Source organism: Brassica oleracea, chromosome C5, assembly GCF_000695525.1.
Source record: "Brassica oleracea var. oleracea cultivar TO1000 chromosome C5, BOL, whole genome shotgun sequence".
In the NCBI taxonomy this organism is placed as follows: Eukaryota; Viridiplantae; Streptophyta; class Magnoliopsida; order Brassicales; family Brassicaceae; genus Brassica; species Brassica oleracea.
This window is the reverse complement of record NC_027752.1, coordinates 30535119-30553399: the sequence shown is the minus strand read 5'-3', so window position 1 is coordinate 30553399 and position 18281 is coordinate 30535119. Positions and strand designations below refer to the sequence as shown.

The 18281-nt window shown below is 34.1% G+C and overlaps 2 protein-coding genes and 1 pseudogene across 2 annotated transcripts; 1 reads left to right on the top strand and 2 right to left on the bottom strand.

Moving 5' to 3' along the window:
* Window positions 1–567: 567 nt before the first annotated feature.
* LOC106294287 (early light-induced protein 1, chloroplastic-like) lies at window positions 568–1722 on the bottom strand. The gene is made up of 3 exons (XM_013729848.1): window positions 1585–1722; window positions 1393–1497; window positions 568–912 (listed from the first exon to the last, which is right to left on the bottom strand). The coding sequence occupies exons 1-3, from the start codon at window positions 1720–1722 to the stop codon at window positions 568–570; spliced, it is 588 nt and encodes a 195-aa protein (XP_013585302.1).
* Window positions 1723–14978: 13256 nt separating this feature from the next.
* On the top strand, window positions 14979–16506 carry LOC106292609 (transmembrane emp24 domain-containing protein p24beta3). The gene is made up of 4 exons (XM_013728227.1): window positions 14979–15330; window positions 15635–15821; window positions 15927–16034; window positions 16265–16506. The coding sequence occupies exons 1-4, from the start codon at window positions 15106–15108 to the stop codon at window positions 16396–16398; spliced, it is 654 nt and encodes a 217-aa protein (XP_013583681.1). The 5' UTR covers window positions 14979–15105; the 3' UTR covers window positions 16399–16506.
* A 460-nt stretch (window positions 16507–16966) lies between these two features.
* LOC106294195 overlaps window positions 16967–18281 on the bottom strand; it is a 3648-nt pseudogene continuing 2333 nt past the window's right edge.

Here is an 18281-nt window from a genome sequence, read left to right as displayed (position 1 = left end):
AACTGAAATTTTATTATATCGCAGGAATTTAAATAAGAGCAAAATTTTATACCCGTACGAAGAAGATAACACTAATAAGAAGAAATGATGTGTTATTAAAGGAGAAGGGATGGTGTAATCGTGTTTTTACAAATGATCGAAAACTCCGTATTTATAGAAGAAAAATTACTGTGCAAATAGTGACAGTGGGACCCACATCTTTAATTATTTCAACATTTTCGGCGTTGGAAATGTCTGACTTTCATAACAAAGAGTACATAATTGGTGAAATGGTGTACTGTGTTATTCTTTAGGTTTGCAATTAAGATGACAGGCCATAACTCTTGTTGCCCATATATTATTTCTTTTTATAGTTCTCAAGTTCTTGAATCCGTAAATTTTAAATGATATCAAGTTAGCACCATTTACTGATTATAAGAATGGTTCTTGTTTTGCTAAGATAATTATAAATATGTTTTATAACCCAAAGTTTTTCATACATCACTATTACTTAACATGCATGATGACATAAAAAGCAATCCAGATTTTACTTTACAGAATTCAGGGGCAAAACCAAAATTATATTCCTCAGATGAGGGTTCCACCCTTGACAAACTCAGTGAACGCCAAAGCGACTAAACCGAGCATTGCGAAACGTCCATTCCAAAGCTCAGCGTTTGATGTCATGAAACCTTTGGACTTTGACTCAGCGGTGATGCCTTGGAAAAGTGGCACAAGGGACGCAAGCGTCAAGATCGCCGTCGTCCCAAGAAACCACGAGACTCCATCGTCGGAGATCTGAGCGAAAACGTTTTCTCCCTTGGAAAGTTCAACTGCCAAGGCAGCCACGAATCCAACCATCGCTAAACGGCCATTTATTCTCTCTGGTGCTGGACCGCTAAACGCTAGCAAGTCGCTAAACTTGGTGTTCACCTATATTTAACCATCACAAAATTATCAACACATTACTTTATAACCCTTCCAAGATGTGTGTTATATAAATTTGAAATTAAGAACAAAACAAAGTTTGTCTCAAGTACTTATCAAAAATGTATGTCTCAAGTATTTTAAAATGTAGAAGTATTTTCAAACACTTAAGATTTTTTAAAAGTATTTTAGAAGATAATTTTGCTTAATGTCTAGTATTGGTTATAATTTGCGTCTATCCATAATTTATTAATTTCCTTTCTCCTTCTTAACGTAGTATTATTTATAGATGATGTATTTAATTATCTGGTCGACATTTACAAAACAGCTAACAATAATCATAACACAAAGATATATTAAGTGCTGGTTATTTAAAGTTTAATTATTATGAAACAAAAAGAGCTTTGAACTGTTTCTAACTAACAAAAACATGAGAGAAAATAACTAATAACCAGAATGATACTAACATATACAAAAAAATGATACCTTAGGCGTAGTAGGAGGAGGAGGAGGTGGTGGTGGGGACGATGACTTAGGCAATGACTGAGCCGCCGATGTCGACGGTGTAGACTCATCCTTCATTGGTTCTCCCTGCAAAAGTCAAACAAAAAAGACGGTCAGGATTTCATATTAATAAAGTGACCGTTGGGTTTACAAAGTTGAGGAAAGTATATGTACCTCAGCCATGCATCTCACTCCCACCGGGAAGTTCCTCTTAAGATTAGGGAAGTTTCCAGCAAAGAAAAGGTTGTTTGTGTTGATCTTGCGAGTTCCACCGGCGAAGACTGTCTGCATGTTAAACGACGCCGTTGCCATTTCTAAAGATTTCAGTGTTTGAGTGAAAGAGGAGGATCTGAAGTATGAAACAAAGGTTAAACTTAAAGTTGGATCTTCAGTAGAAGCTTGATGATGTAATGAAGGATCGACGTATCTACTTATAGGAGAGGATGATGAGAAATGATAGGTCGAGTTGTTTCCTGAACCTTCTTTAATTTTTAGCCTTCCATTTGATTAGTTATTTCTCTAAATTATAATAACAAATCGTCAAACGATAACACATGAGAAATAGATCTTAGCCGTTGCTTTCGTTTGTTATAATAATTATACTTTGACACACGTGACTTAAGTTTAGTGCGAGTGTTTAAGCGAAGATGCCTGTCGGCATACACACAATGAAGTATTAACTGGTATACAAATAAATAGGCTAGAGAAATAGTTTCAAATAGCGTTTATCAAAAACAGAAATTCTATTATATTTGAGTTTAAAATTTAGTTTTCAATGTTCGAAATTGACTAATTGCCGACACTGACTCCATCATGTTTAGTAATCAAATTTCGTTTAGTTTAGGAAATCGTCTATTGAAAAAAATTTCTACACAAAACTAGTCTGGCCCTATATGTGGCATACGACTTGGGATTGATCGGAGATTGTTGTTCATTTTTTTATCACGAGATTAAGTTGTAAATCAAAAATAGTCGCAAAACACAATTTTAAATCGCTGGAAAATATAGCGGTTAAAATGTAAAAAATTGACCGCAGATTGTAATAACAAAACCTGCGATAATAAACAAATATTATTTTTCGTCGTAAATTGCATGTCGTTGCGGCATACAAACGAACATAACTTATGTATACTGAAATCTAGTTTAGAATCAAAAGTCAGTTGAATTTTATTGATCAATAAGCTTGGTTTATATACCAAAATTAGCAAAGTCCCAATATAATAGGAAAAACATAGATAAACCTTATCTAAAACAAATTTATATAATTCCTAACTTATCTATCCCCCTTCTCTCAAGTTAGAGCATGAATGTTATTGATGCCTAACTTGAGAAGAAATGCATCAAACTTTCTGCGTCCCAATACCTTAGTTAAAATGTCTGTGAACTGATCATGAGTGGAAACATAAGTCGTCTTGATGATCCATTTAGTGATTGCCTCACGAACAAATTTGCAGATGATACCCATATATTTTGTTTTCTCATGTAAAACCGGATTAGCACCTATGTGTAAAGCAGATTTATTATCACAACATATCGTCATTGGAGCAGGATGATGTATACCAAGTTCGATGAGAAGGTGTTTAATCCAAATAAGCTCTTGTGTAATAGCTTTCATAGCACGGAACTCGGCTTCCGTAGACAAGAGACAGACTGCATCTTGTTTCTTAGTCTTCCATGTTATAGGAGATGTCCCAAACTGAATAATCCAGCCAGAAAGCGATCGACGAGTCGTAGGGCATGCGCCCCAATCTGCGTCGCACCAGCCGGTGACAAAGAAGGTGGGTTCGGCTCTGAAAAGAACACCCTGTCCTACTGTGCCTTTCAAATATCGCACAGTCTTCAAAGCAGCAATCCAATGTTCTTCTCGTGGCTTTTGCATGAACTGTGAAAGAATGTATACTGAATAAGCAAGATCAGGCCGAGTGGCTAAAAGATAAATGGGACGTCCAGTAAGGCGTCGATAACGTTCAGGATCAGCTAGAAAGGCTCCATCAGCACGTCCCAACTTGTGGTTTTGATCCATAGGAGAACCAGCAGGCTTACAACCGAGTAAACCACACTCCGTGATGATTTCTAATGTGTATTTACGTTGACAAAGATAAATACCGTCGGGACTCCGATGATTTGAAGGAGTTGATCGATGATTTTGAGTTGCTTGAGATGGTGTGCCATATTTTATCCTCATGTTGATCTTTTGCAAAACTGCAAGACCATCACCTTATTCCTTATTCTCGACTTCTTCTTTCAAAAACTTGAAAAAGAAGCTATTCATCTACATCACAAACGATGTCTATCACACAAACCGGTGATCTCAAATACAAAACGATTTCACCATACGATCTTTCATCTAATGATAATCCTGGAGCCATAATATCTCAACCGCTTCTCAATGGATTGAATTATGATGAATGGGCCATCAACTTTCGTATGGCTATCATCTCACGAAAGAAGTTTGGTTTCCTTGACGGCAGTCTTCCAAAACCGGCAGCCGATTCATCCTACCTTGAAGATTGGATAGCAAACAATCGTCTTATTGTCGGATGGATAAAACAAACGATCGAACCAAAAATTCGATCATTAATTTCAACTCGAGAAAACGCAAAGGACTTGTGGGAGATGATTAAAAAACGTTATTCTCTCAAGAGTGGAGCACGCCTACAGCAACTAAGGAACGCTTTAGCAAATTGCAAGCAAACCGGTTCATCAATTGATGATTACTTCGGTCGATTAAATAAAATCTGGGATGGAATCGCTGATTGTATGAACTCGAAACAATGTAGCTGTGGGAAGTGCGAGTGCGACTTGAGTTCCGCAAGAGAGAAAGAAATAGAAACTCGACGGGTTCATGACTTCCTCTCTGGCCTAGATGACGTAACTCATGGAGTAATCCGTTCTCAAATTTCCGCAATTACTCCTCTTCCAGACCTTGATAGTGTCTACCAAAGAGTTTCCCAGAACAGTTTCCCAGAACGAGATCATACGTTCAACGGTAAGTCATGAAACGCCAGTCATGGGTTTCTCGGCTTAAACAAGATTTTCAACAAACTCCTCCACACAAAACACTTCGAAAGAAAACTCGAGACCAGGCAATAGAGATCCTTCTCGACACTGTACTGCGTGTGGACGGTCAGGACACGAAGCCTCAGGATGCTTCACTATTATTGGTTTTCCCGAATGGTGGGAGGATCGACCAAGAAACAGACCTCAAAACCGCAACACATCGACCAAAACTTCTGATCAAGCGAAGAACGTACAACCAAGGGCTAATACAGCTATGGTGGCCAAACCTGAAGCATCCAAAGTTCAAGCTAATATAACTATAACTGATGCAGGTCGTTTGGGGCTTACCGGGATTTCAGACGAACAATGGAAGATTGTTCACAAGCTAATCAACAAGGGAACGTCATCTAATGAGCATCTACAGGGTAAGAAAGATGAATGTGTGTGGATCTTAGATACCGAAGCAACACATCATATGACGGGTTGTTTTGAAATAATGGAGAATACACAAGATATACCATCCATTATAGTATTTTTACCCGCAGGATCTGAGGCAATAGCCTCTAAACAAGGAACCGTCAGACTCACGTCTACATTACACATACGCAATGTGTATTAGGTTGCAGAATTCCATACGAATCTTATTTCTTTTGGCCAGCTTGTTACTGATAATTTCTTGGTTGGGCAGGTTAGACCACCTCCAACTGTGGCTCTAATTAGAGGTTCTAAAAAAAACCAAAAAAAAAAAAAAATCAAAAATGAGTTAAATGAGCAAAACCGGTTCTTAATATAACACTTTTAGAATTAGTAAGAACCCCATATGTGCCTCTTTGTTATTGGCTAAAAAAAAGGGGAAAAGTCTTACCTTCTCTTTCTTCCTCTTCGTCAATGTCTTTTTTTTTTGGTCTGAGAAATTTCTTTGTCGATGTTGTCATGGTTTTGAGAAATCTTTCCAAATCACCACCGTGGAGGTTCGTCGATGTTCGTAGATGTTTTTTTTTTGGTTTCATTAATCTCTTCACCACAGGAGGAGACTAGGAAACACGAGATCGAACACGAGATCAACCGTTTGTTGGATGAGATGCTGAGCTTGGAGAAACAAAGGCCTGAATCGTCATCATCGGAGGAGGCGCAAGCTGTGACTCTGTGGGTCGTCTCTGATAATGTCGATCACGAGAAGATGATCAAAAATTTCGGCTGCGATAGGACATACGAGTCGCTGATTGCTCAAGTCGAAAGTCTCACTTCTCGTCGAGTCGCTGATTGCGCGTGTAAGTTGAAAAGATCTTGGGTGTCTTCGTTGCTTTCGTAGCCGCCAGTGCCGGTGCTGCTTATTGTCTGGTTTTTGCGTCAAATTCCATTGAAAGTTTTAATTTGTTTCTTTCATGTTTGTTTAAAATTTCTAATTATAAATTTGTATTTCTATTTTTCATATATTTTTATGTCATATTTGTTTAAATGTTATGAAATCCAATAATTTATAAGTTTTGTGATATTTAAATTTAATAATTCAATTTCTAAAAAACAAAAGAAAAAATTAAGAACCTCATAGGGGTTCTCCCATTGGACATTCACACAACTAATTACATTAATAGGGATTCTAAACTTCATAAAGTACACAAATAACTATTAAATTAATTTTAAGAATCCATTAAGGGCTCTAACCAATGGAAGTGGACTTACTGATAAACTTATGATATTACAGGACCGTACCTCGAGGATGCTGATTGGAGCAGGTGAACGAGAGGGAGAGGGAGTGTACTGTTTTTGAGGGATTGAGTCATTGACATCGCTTCAAACTACTATTCGAGAGGATTCAGTCTTGTGGCACCGTTGTCTTGGGCATCCGTCTCCTCGCATCACAGAAATAGTCTCTGCTTTAGATAGTTCATCAACTAATTCCTGTGATATTTTTTTTTAGAGCTAAACAAACTCGACAAAGTTTTCCAGACAATTTTCATAATGCAAAAGAGATTTTTGATTTAGTACATTGTGATCTGTGGGGACCATATAGGGCTACAACATTCTGCGGCTCTCGTTACTTTGTAACGATCCTTGATAGCTGTCTGGTTATACCTCTTACCGGAGAAAACATTGGTTTCTCAACAACTTAAGGACTTCATAGCTTTGATCGAAAGGCAATACTCAAAGAAGATTAAAGTACTGTGAAGTGATAAGGGGACAGAATTCATGTGTCTTACACAGTTCTTCAAAGAACACGGTATACTTCATGAGACATCATGTGTTTCGTGATATATTGAGAATAGACATATTCTCAATATATCGCGAGCGTTAAGGTTTCAAGCCAACCTACCTATAGAGTTTTGGGGCGAGTGTGTTCTAACGGCAGCTCATCTGATCAATCGCACACCGTTTCCATTACTCAATAATAAGACTCCGTTTGAAGTACTTCACGGCGAGGCACCAGCGATGTCTCATCTACGAGTTCTCGGATGTTTGGCTTATGCTCATAACAAGAATACTAAAGGAGATAAATTCGCTTCACGCAGCCGGAAGAGCATTCTATTAGGATATCCTTCAGGCACCAAAGGCTGGAAACTATAAGATCTAGAAAAAGAAGTTGTGTTCGTCTCCAGGGATGTCACGTTTCATGAAAATATATTTCCTTATGCTGATAAGAAAAGATTCTTCGACTGATTTCTTGCCTTTTGTTGTAATATCCTCATCAGACACTGAAGATCACATCGAGACATTAGTTCCTCCAACGGAAATAGAACCTGTTGTTACAACAGAAACAGAGCAGATAGCTCTCGGAACAGAGGATTTAGAAACATAAATAGAGGTTGAAACAAAACTCGAAATAGCAACTGAACAAGAAAATCTTGGACGTGGTCATCGAACAAAACATCCATCTACTCGTTATCAAATCCCACAACATAATACACATTTCGTATGTGTAATGTAGACGTGAGTCTGACAGTTCCTTGTTTAGAGGCTATTGCTCAGATCCTGCGGGTAATAAGACTGGAATGGGTGGTATATCTTGTGCATTCTCCATTATTTCCAAACAACCCGTCATATGATGTGTTGCTCCAGTATCTAAGATCCACACACATTCATCTTTCTTACCCTGTAGATGCTCTTTAGATGTGTTTCCTTGTTGATTAGCTTATGAACAATCCTCCATTGTTCGTCTGAAATCCCGGTAATCCCCAAACAATCTGCATCAGTTATAGTTATATTAGTTTGAACTTTGGATGCTTCAGGTTTGGCCACCATAGCTGTATTAGCCCTTGGTTGTACGTTCTTTGCTTGATCAGAAGTTTTGGTTGATGTGTTGCGGTTTTGAGGTCTGTTTCTTGGTCGATCCTCCCATCATTGAGGTATGTTTCTTGGTTGAACCTGGCTTTGATACCATGTTCAAAAGTCAATTGAGTTTGGAATCAAAAGTCAATTGAATTTTATTGATCAATCAGCTTGGTTTATATACCAAGATAAGCAAAGCCACAGTAGGAAATTATAAAGTCCCAATAGAATAGGAAAAAATAGATAAATCTTATCTAAACCGATTTATATAATTCCTAAGTTATCTAGGAATCATATTCCAATATATATGTTTCATAGTCATGGAAAATGAACATGCTTATTATCTTAAAATCCAACATTTTCGGACTTCAAAGTTATTTGCTTATTTATTTAAGACACAACTGAGTAGTATTTGGCCGCTCTGAAAAGAAACACGTAGGCTAGAAGTTGCGATATTTGAAGAACCACATTGCCTTATAGATTTCCCCACGCATAAAATGAAAACTTTTGAATGAAAAAGAGCAATTAGTCAATGACGTGGTGTTCTTCTTCGTCACAACTTCCCCTTCTACATTTTTTGCCTAGTGGGTTTGGTAAAACACGTAGAAAGATTCTCTTCACCTCCCAAAAATGCCAAAATCATGTGGCTCACAGCAAAACTTCATAACATTACGTTCGTTTCTGTAACATGAGGTTTCATTCATTACACATCTCTTTTTGCTTCTGGAAGTTAGTTAAGTTGGATCCAGATAAGCCTATGCTTATTCCGTCCGAGACCGTGATCATTTCTCTCTCTGTCTCTTACTACGTGACCCATCGTAGCTCCGTCAATTTCTTTTACGGTCCATATAAGATGTAACAATTTTCTTATAAGGTCTTCAATTTTTTTCTCCAAAATGTTAATATCCTAATATATTTTGAAGTTTTCAGAAATTTTTTAGTCTTGAGTCATAACCAAAATAGCAAACATAAAATGATTATGTATGTAAACTTTACAGTTTGAGGTTTAGTAAAGGGGCATTATGATATTAGCAACTAACATGTAGATTAAGCTATATGCATGTGTTTTGAGCAATGTTTTTAAATCAGAACTGAATGGGCAATCAGATCAAGTTAAACTGTGAACCGGAAATATATCTGTGGTAAATAAACAAAAATCGGATTGTTTGTTACATTTAAACAAATATCAATTTTATTATTTAGCTTTCATTTAAAAAAATATAATAAATTACTGAAAACACTATTACAAATACATTTTTATCATATTCAATTAATATCTCTAAATAATAACAATAGATCTTTAAATTAAAGTATCAATTTTTATTTGATTTTCACATTGTAATACATTGTTAAGTGGTTTATATTTGTTTACCATTTTTTGTAATTAATTTTATTAATTATTTGGATATAGTCTTCATTATTTTGTATTTTTCATTGTTATTTTCTAAATTTTTATTACTCGCTGATGCTTCAGAAGTAATGTTTGCTTCGATTAACGATAATCTTGCATTTATTTGTAGTTGTTTTAATTCATGTTGATTTACTGTTAATTGTAATTCTTTTGTTTTTTAAATTGCTTAACTTCATTTTGTAGTTCTCCTCTAGTTAATTTTTTAAATAAACTTTGAGTTGGATATTTTTCAAAATTTTATTCGGACTAAAAGGTTCTGGCATATAATTGATTTTCTTGACAGATTATATTCTTTAGTTTTATTAAATATTCCTTTTTAATTTGTGAGTCATCAGTTTTATTTGTTATATCTAATAAGAATTGTTTATCATTATCTTTAGTTATTACATTTATTATTTTACAATTGCATATTTTGTTGGAAAATTCTTGTGATTTTGTTGAAGAATCGCTTGAATTTCTTATTTCGGTTATTGGATCATCACTATCTACTTCTTCGGATATTTCAGATTCGGATATTAATAGTTTAGTTAATGTTTCTTGATCTTGAAATATTTCATTTATTTTCTTCTTTTTCTTACATTCCGTGGATCTATTTCCAGGTCTTTTACAATTCCAACATACTATTTTTGTGCATTTGTTGATTTGTATATTTTATTATTCTTTGAATAATATTGATTAGTTGGTTTTCTATTGCAATTTTTATATTTTTGATAATTGTTTTGTATTATTAGAGTTTCCTTGTCTATATTTTATTCATTTGACTCTTGATGGTGGATTAAGTCTATCATAACCATATTGTTCACATAAGGAACCCATGGTTACTTTAAATTTGAATTTATCATTACATTTTTTTATCTTTATGGTCTTGACATATTTCTAATCATTCCTTATGAATGCAAATAATTGACTGCATGTAATTGTATTCCAGGAGATAGGTTGTCTACCAGAATAATATTTTAATTTGTTGATTACTTTTTCTGCAAAAAAGATGACAATCCTGAGATAAACCGTTCTTTCTAGAAATGTTGATTACAATCATTTATTTGGAATATGTTGGTTATAAAAATACATTTATACCATTTAAAATCTCCTATTGTCGGATATCTTAAATTTATTATTACAATTTTTTTTACTTTCTAATTCCTCTGCTTGATTACCAACAAAATGCATTGTAAAGTATGGATTAATAGTTCTACTGCATTTTGATGTTCTACTTCTGTTTGTAAAGACCATATCTGTTTTCTTCTCTTTTTATTTCACATGGTTGATTAGTAAATTTTGTAATGCTCCATTAAATCCAGATAGTAACATAACATATGCTTGTTTATCAGTAGTATTTCTAGCTTTAAGTGCTATAGCGGTCATTCCAATTTCTTGAAATAAATTCATTATTTCATATTCTGAGCGTCCATCAATATTCGATTCATATATACTTTCTCCATTATATACATTATTAGAATATTTATGGTGTTCTTCGAATGGTAGATCAGGTGGAGTATGTTGTGGATAATAAGGTTTATTAGATCTCATTATTTTACTTTTATTCGATTTATTTCTTGATTATCATTTTCTGACTGTGAGGATGTTTGGATAGATTAAATATCATTTTTGTCTATAATATTAATTCCTTTATTTTTATCTAGTTTATCTAATCCGGTCGCAATTGATTTTAAGATTTCATTCTCAGAAAATTTTGATTTGAGTTATTATCGGTTTAAAGATTAGAGAAGTTGTAGATGAAAATGGATGTTGATTATTTTGGTTAAATTGATCTACTTTATTATTTTCATTATTATTTATTTTATTGTCTATGTTGTCTGCTTGTTTATAAATTGTGTACAATAATTGGTTTTGATAATTATTTTGTTGATATATTGCTTTAATATCTGGTAGGTCTACTGAGTCCCTATCATCTTTATTGACTCATGTTTTACAAGTTATGGCTATTATTTGTCGATTTGATGTATTTATTTTTAAATATTTTAATGGTGAATGAATTAATTTAATTTTATTTCCATCTACCAATTTACATACTGGACTTAATGGTGAGCTTGTATTAATTTTTCTAAATGGATAGTTGATATTATGTGTGAGTGTATAAGTTTCAAACCATATAAAAACGGAATATTTGTTTCTTTTAATATCATACAATTATACCAGTTTCTCCAAATTCAGTAGTTTGTTGTTTAAAAAATGTTTTAAAATACCAGTTACGTTTTTCCTTGTTTTCTTTTGAATAAAAGTATTCTTTAATATATAGTTTATCAATTTATATTTTATGACATTTATTGATTAAAATTTGATGGTGTAGGAGAAATTAAATACATATTTTGTTCCGGTTCAGCTACTGGTGCTTTAAATCTAATTGAATTGTCTTGTCTAATATTTTGGTTTACACTTTCTGTTTCCAAATCTGCACTAGATTGACCGGTACGATATTCGGAAAAAGGCTCTTGAATGATATGAACTAATTCTAGGTGGAAGTGGATCTCTATAGGATCCGAATTGTATTAATATTTTTCCATCCCTTTGTTCAATTATTTTTGAAATATTTTTTGTTCAAAATTTTTAAGGGTTGAGTAATTTCAATTTTCCGTTGATCTGGAATAGTTATTTCATCACATTTTAGTTTGTTTAGATGTGTATGTCTGTTGGAGTATATTTACTATTAACAGCTAAAATTATTGTTTCTCCTTTATCATCTTGTAATAAACATCTTCGGTTAAATTCTGAAGTTGATTGTTTAAACTAGACTTGGTAGAGTAATAAATATTCATATCTTTCATTTTGGAATTTAATTTCAGGTAAATCAACATTTAATGTTAAAATATTGAGTATTATTGGGTCATGTAAGCGCACCCTTAACGTGACGTTTTTAAGAGTTTCTTCGGAACAAAACAAAGTGTAAAAAAGCAAAAAGTAAGAGAGAGAGACAGATGAAATGTGGAAAATGGTTTCTTGCAAAGATACTCTAAAAAAATTAACATACTCATAAAAAAATGTGGCACGCGGCTATTGGATACACCTTTCCATAACAATGATAATCTAATTAATATTAAAAAAAACCAATATTTTTTTTTTTTGGTTTTAAGAAACTTAGATAATATCTACCATTGGCCATGCTCTAAACTTACTTGAAAATTAGGGGTGCAATTAAAATATACTGCCCGTTGCATATTATTTGTAGAGTAAACATTAATATACATAAATAACATTTATGGTAGAGTTTGAAAACCATGATGTTATTATGACCCAAAATTCAACTGATGAAAAATGAATCAAATATATTATGATAAATATTTTGTCTTTACAGTATTCAGCCCAAACCTAAATGAAAACAAGAAAATTCCCAAAGAACCAGTGTAAAAATCGTATGTGGACAATTCAGAGGATCACCATAAAATCGTATGACCTAACATGCAATCATCCACAAAGATTATTCCTATCGATCTCATCATTGAGATACTCTAAAGATTACATGCGAAATACATTGCAATATTTCGTTGCGTTTTGAAACAATGTGAATCCTTAATCTGGAGTGTGAAGTAAGGACTCCCATTGTTTCAATACACAACGAAATATTGCAATGTATTTCGTAGGTAATCTTTAGAGTATCTCAATGATGAGATCGAAAGGAGTCCTCTTTATGGATGATTGTGTGTTGGTTTGGATGATTCACGGTACTCTTACGAATGTTCATTGATACTTATTGTATTGCTGTTTTCGAAATGTTTTCTTTGTTTTCGTTTTTGTTAGTGTTAAATACTATGCTGAAAATATATATTACCACAATTGTTTGATTTTTTCGTTTATCATTCTTCTTTCAATTAAATTCTGGATCGCATTTATATCTTAATTTCTAAAATATACCATAAACAATATTGGTAATTTATTCATTTTTATAAAAAAATCAAAAATCTTTCAATTATAAATGTTTTTGACCAAAATATTATTTTTTTCCGGTTGATTTTTTTCCAAATATTTTTCACCAGTCTACGACGGTTGACCAAACCATACTTAGGCCGTGAATGTTTAAAGCATTTCACGTGCTAAATAAAAATTTAAGTATAAATATGTCTATTCAATAAAATAAATCAAATGTGTGAGACAGTCAAATCATTAAAACCACACTTCAAACTTCTTTTTCTTTATGTTTAAACGCACATAACTTAATAATGGTGCGGTTAGATGGAATTTTAGAATTTGTATAGATATATATGATATATGTATATATATATATATATATATATATATATTAAATTGTATATATGTGTTAATTTTATTAGAGAATATAATTATATTTAAAAAAAATTATTAATTGTGCATGATTTTTTAATTCTATAAATTTCTATATGATGAAATTATAGATTGATCATTTGAGCTAGCTAGTCTTGTGTTCAACATGGAGTCGACTAAAACTTGGCTCTTTGTGCTTTACTTCGTCATTCACTCCAGAATGGATTGAGTTGTTGATTCACTTATAAGAATTCTAGTATTAAGGTCCCTGATATGCAAAGGCCTTTCAGTTATTTATTTTATGATTTCAATTTTGAGAAAAGAACAATATAATTTTTGCTTTCCTGATTGTTGAAACAGTACTTCGACAATCAAATAGTTGTAAAATATCAATTAATAAGAGGACCTGATTAGTTTAGGTCTGTTCGTTTCATCACCGCGGCTTCCAGCGGCAGCGTTCAAAAAAATACGGTAACGGAGACAAAAAAAAAACAGAAACAAAAGTTAAAACAGCCGCCGATTGATGACACTAAAGGCACTGCGGCTGGAAATTCAAATACTTTGATGACGCTATAAAATCTCGTGACGCAAAAACTGGAGGAAGCAGGTGTTTCTTATAAATCCGGCAGCAACAATTAGAAAGATGATGCCTTTGATTATTTGTTTTCCTTCTATAATTTTAAACGCAGGAAGCTGCGGCAGCGTCATCGAAAAGAACAGACCTTTTGTCTTTGCAATCAACAGACTGAATGGCTGTTAAGTAATAAGTAGAACTCAAGAGATTGAGATGTAAGTGTAATGATTTTGTGCAGAATTTATAGTGAAATATGACAGCAAATGAGTTTTTTTTTTCAGATCAACAGTGCTACAAGCGTAAAAATAGAGAATAGTGTGTAGCGTATATCATAAGTTTTATATGTTTAATATTTCTCATTTGGTCCATTTGGCATTTGAGTATATGATTGATGGCATTATTCTTGTTAATCCAATCATTCCAGCCAATGCATTAATGAAATTGCTCGTTTGAATGAGTTGTGTGTTCACCCAAGAGTAGATTCCGGGGGTGATCGGTAGTTGTTGTAGGTGCTGTATTCAGCCCTATTTATTTCTAAAGCACCAAATTCAGAGCAATCAAGCTTTAAATTTTTTTTTGAAACCACAGCTCTTGAAATAACGTACAGCTGTACAAGTGCTCTGCATAGCCAAATATCCAAAGTAATTTTTAGTGTTTTCCATAAAATTCTATACCAATAAAATTTAAAGCTACACCGATTTTTTTCTACAACAAAAATTTTAAAGCTACAGCCATTACCAATCGGACCCTTCGATTTTGGCTCTGATTACTTTGTTTCGCCGTAGTTTGATTTTTTACTGCTTCATTTATCTTTTATCGCTTACTTCTCTTTTGTATTTTAATTTTCTTAAAGGAGATTTATATGCTAACAATTATCCCTCCAATTTAATAATTTGCATTTTACATTTTGAGGAATTTTTTCAGTTATTGTTCCTGGTAAATTTTGATTCCAACAAAAATAGTTCTTGCTATTTTGGTTTAGTTTTTGGTTCTGGTTGTTCGGGTAAGGATTCAGATATCGGGTAAGCCCTATCATAAAGTCTAATGTTTAAAGACCAGAGGCAAATCAGTTGACCGCTCCCAAACCTCACCGTTTCCTCATAAACCGGTTTTGGTTTCTGGTTTACTCAACTAAACGCAATCTAAATCCTCTCGTCATCTTCCACGCCCTACGCATTTTGATCGGAAGGAGAGAGTAAAGATCTAGATGGAGAGAAGACAAGCGAGGAGCTCGAAGATCCATGTCTTTGTACTCGTCGGTCTGATACTGTTTAGCTCGACCGAGCGAATCTCATCGCTCTCAGTTACTGTTAGCGACGATGAATGCGTACAAGAGTATGTCCTTTACGAAGGAGATAACGTCTCCGGAAACTTCGTTGTCGTCGACCATGATATCTTCTGGGGATCTGATCATCCCGGTTTGGATTTCACGGTGAGAGATCTTTTCGATTATCCCGGTTTAGATGTTGTGAATGTTTGGTTGATATGTTATTAGTTATTACCATGAAATTTTCAGACTGATCGTGTCTGAATTTCGGATCCATTTATGGTTTATTCTGTCTGATTCCGGATCTGAACTCGGAGATAATGTTCGATCGGAATCAAAATTGTATAATTTATATCGAAATTTGTAGAGTTTGTATTGGAATTTGTAGAATTTATGGATAATTGATTTGACTTGGATATGTGATTTTGTTCGGCTAATGTGTGTTTAATGGTTTGGATTGTTGGTATAGGTGACGTCACCTGCTGGGAACATAGTACATACGTTGAAGGGAACATCAGGAGATAAGTTTGAGTTCAAGGCACCAAGAAGTGGAATGTACAAGTTTTGTTTCCATAACCCTTACTCTACTCCTGAAACTGTCTCCTTCTACATTCACGTTGGTCATATCCCCAACGAGCATGACTTAGCTAAAGACGGTTTGTTTCCATTCATCCGAATATTGAGCATTGAGTTGTGACAATTTTGTGTGTTTCTTGTTGTTGATGCTGTGTTTCTCTCCTGTTTGCTTGTATGCTTCTCAGAACATTTGGACCCGGTGAATGTTAAAATAGCTGAGCTGAGAGAGGCTTTGGAGTCTGTTGTTTCTGAGCAAAAGTATTTGAAAGCACGTGATACCCGTCACCGTCATAGTGAGTTTTCCTCTCCATTCATCTTTTACGTTTTGGTGTTTTGTATATTTTTCTTCCCGTGATATGAAGAACTTTCTCAGATGCAGCATAACTTTAGAGACTACGTTTTTGTCCCCAAAAGATACAACAACCCTTAGAGCCCTTTGTTTGGCCCTAAAAGAATCACCTTTACGATCTGACATTACTTTTCGTGATGGATTTTTTTTTTTTTTTTTGTTTTTTTTGTGCAGCCAATGAGAGCACGAGAAAGCGAGTGATATTCTACACAGTAGGAGAGTACATATTCCTAGCAGCAGCAAGGGGTCTTCAGGTTCTCTACATCCGCAAGCTCTTCAGCAAGTCGGTTGCATACAACAGGGTTTGAACATAATTTCAAGGTTTTCTCTCCTTTTTTATTGTCTTCGAATCGGTAAACACAATCATAAACAAGTGTTAGTTAATTAAGACCCTAATAGCTAAAAGACCTTTATTTTGTTTCCAGTGTCTACAATCTTTATTGGCTCAAGTTTACTTATGTTTTAACATGAAGAAACTTGTTAAGCTTACTATATTCTTGCTTCTTCTCTCTGCTATGATCATCGTTGGCTTGTTTAAAGCATTTACGCTCGCCATAACACGCTTTAGCAAGCAAATTAAACCAAAGAAATAGCAGTAAAATTACTATTGTGAAATTTCCTATGAAAAAATTATCATCTTTTTCTATGTAGTGTGATTAGTAGTGATGCATAAGTGTGCATAATTTTTTTATAAAAAGGAAACATGAGTCGAGTAAGATTGAAAGAGGGTCAAATTAGAAAAAGAAATTCAAATAAATTCAAGACAATATCCATAAGCAATAACCATGACGGAGAAACATTCACAGAACTATTATACAAATCAGAAATGATCAAAGGAAACACTTAGAACCAAACCCGGGATTAGACCCAAAGTTATTACAGAATCATAACATTTTCAACATTGCTTGTAACACTTAAATGTTGTATAACACGATCTTTACCCAGCAATACCTTATCATCAATTCCTTTAATTTCAACTCTTCTGACACACTTGCTATCCAGGTTGTAAAAGAAAACATGGAATGGATTTTTCCAACGACTTCACCTGTATCAGTAGCCCATGTTGACTTTACTTCCTCAAAATCTGTATTTGGGGAATCAAAGCTATTCTTGGACCATTTCTCTTTTTGGATATCGTCTAGAACCCATAACTCACCATGACTACCACTATACACCACATCACATAGCTTTCCCTTGAAATTCACCAAAGCCGAAATGTAAGTCAAGTTAAAGCCCTCCGGCATATTTATTAGTCTAAATTCTTCAGACCCAACATCAAAGGATGCTATCAAACAAGTCTTGTCCGACCGAGCTATGTAATACAAAATCCCGTTGATGCATATCCCATCTCTCTCACGTTCATGATAATGCGGAAACAACAAACATATGATCTTTCTCAAGGATAGTCTTCCCTTCCCTTTCGTCACAACTTGATGCTCCTTGGAGTTAACTTGTTTTCTGTAGTTTGTCACGGTCATGCACAGAACCTTGAACTGTTTATTGATGGGATCATACCTAGGGATGTCAAGTTGGGCGGCCCACACCCACATGGGTGTGTACAGTTGGGCCATTTAACACTCATACCCAAAAACACCCACACCCATTTAATACCCATATCCAAAAACACCCAAACCCAAGTTAGTCCATACCCATTGGAAATAACCCAAGACCACCCATTATTATTCTTTTTAACAATTAGCTCAATTTTGTTCATAATCAATTATTGTAAACTCAATTTACAAACTTATATACTTATAGAAAATAAAAATTATAGAAAATTTGTATAAACTCAATCTAAACTCAATTTTAATGTCATTGAAAATTTCTGAATACAAATGTGATGTAAATTAAATTCAATAGACTTCAGTTTTTCATAACTCTCTGTTTAATGTAAAAAAAGAGTTATAACTCTGATATCATGATTCACTTTACTCCAGCTTCCAGCTTCTTTACTTGTCTTCAGCCTGCAAGAAGGAAAAAAGATAGCAACTTGGAGTTATTCAATGATTCTCATAACTTGTATGTAAGGGCAGAGACATCAACACAAGCATTAACATTTCAAGCAAAATAATTGTGTTGTATGGAGACTTACGTAGGGATGCTGACGTTGAAATGCACATATTGATCCCCAAATATTGTTGACTTTCTTGCTCTAATACCTGTTCGTAAAAGGATGTGATTTGATAAGTAA

What these genes read in the sequence shown, in the direction of transcription:
- LOC106292609 (XM_013728227.1), top strand. Translation starts at nt 15,106, where the DNA reads ATGGAGAGAAGACAAGCGAGGAGCTCGAAGATCCATGTCTTTGTACTC. An exon ending in ATCCCGGTTTGGATTTCACG is followed by an intron (nt 15,331 to 15,634) that starts GTGAGAGATCTT and finishes TTGTTGGTATAG; the next exon opens with GTGACGTCACCTGCTGGGAA. An exon ending in TGATACCCGTCACCGTCATA is followed by an intron (nt 16,035 to 16,264) that starts GTGAGTTTTCCT and finishes TTTTTTGTGCAG; the next exon opens with CCAATGAGAGCACGAGAAAG.
- LOC106294287 (XM_013729848.1), bottom strand. Translation starts at nt 1,722, where the DNA reads ATGGCAACGGCGTCGTTTAACATGCAGACAGTCTTCGCCGGTGGAACT. An exon ending in GAGTGAGATGCATGGCTGAG is followed by an intron (nt 1,498 to 1,584) that starts GTACATATACTT and finishes TGACTTTTGCAG; the next exon opens with GGAGAACCAATGAAGGATGA. An exon ending in CTCCTCCTACTACGCCTAAG is followed by an intron (nt 913 to 1,392) that starts GTATCATTTTTT and finishes GGTTAAATATAG; the next exon opens with GTGAACACCAAGTTTAGCGA.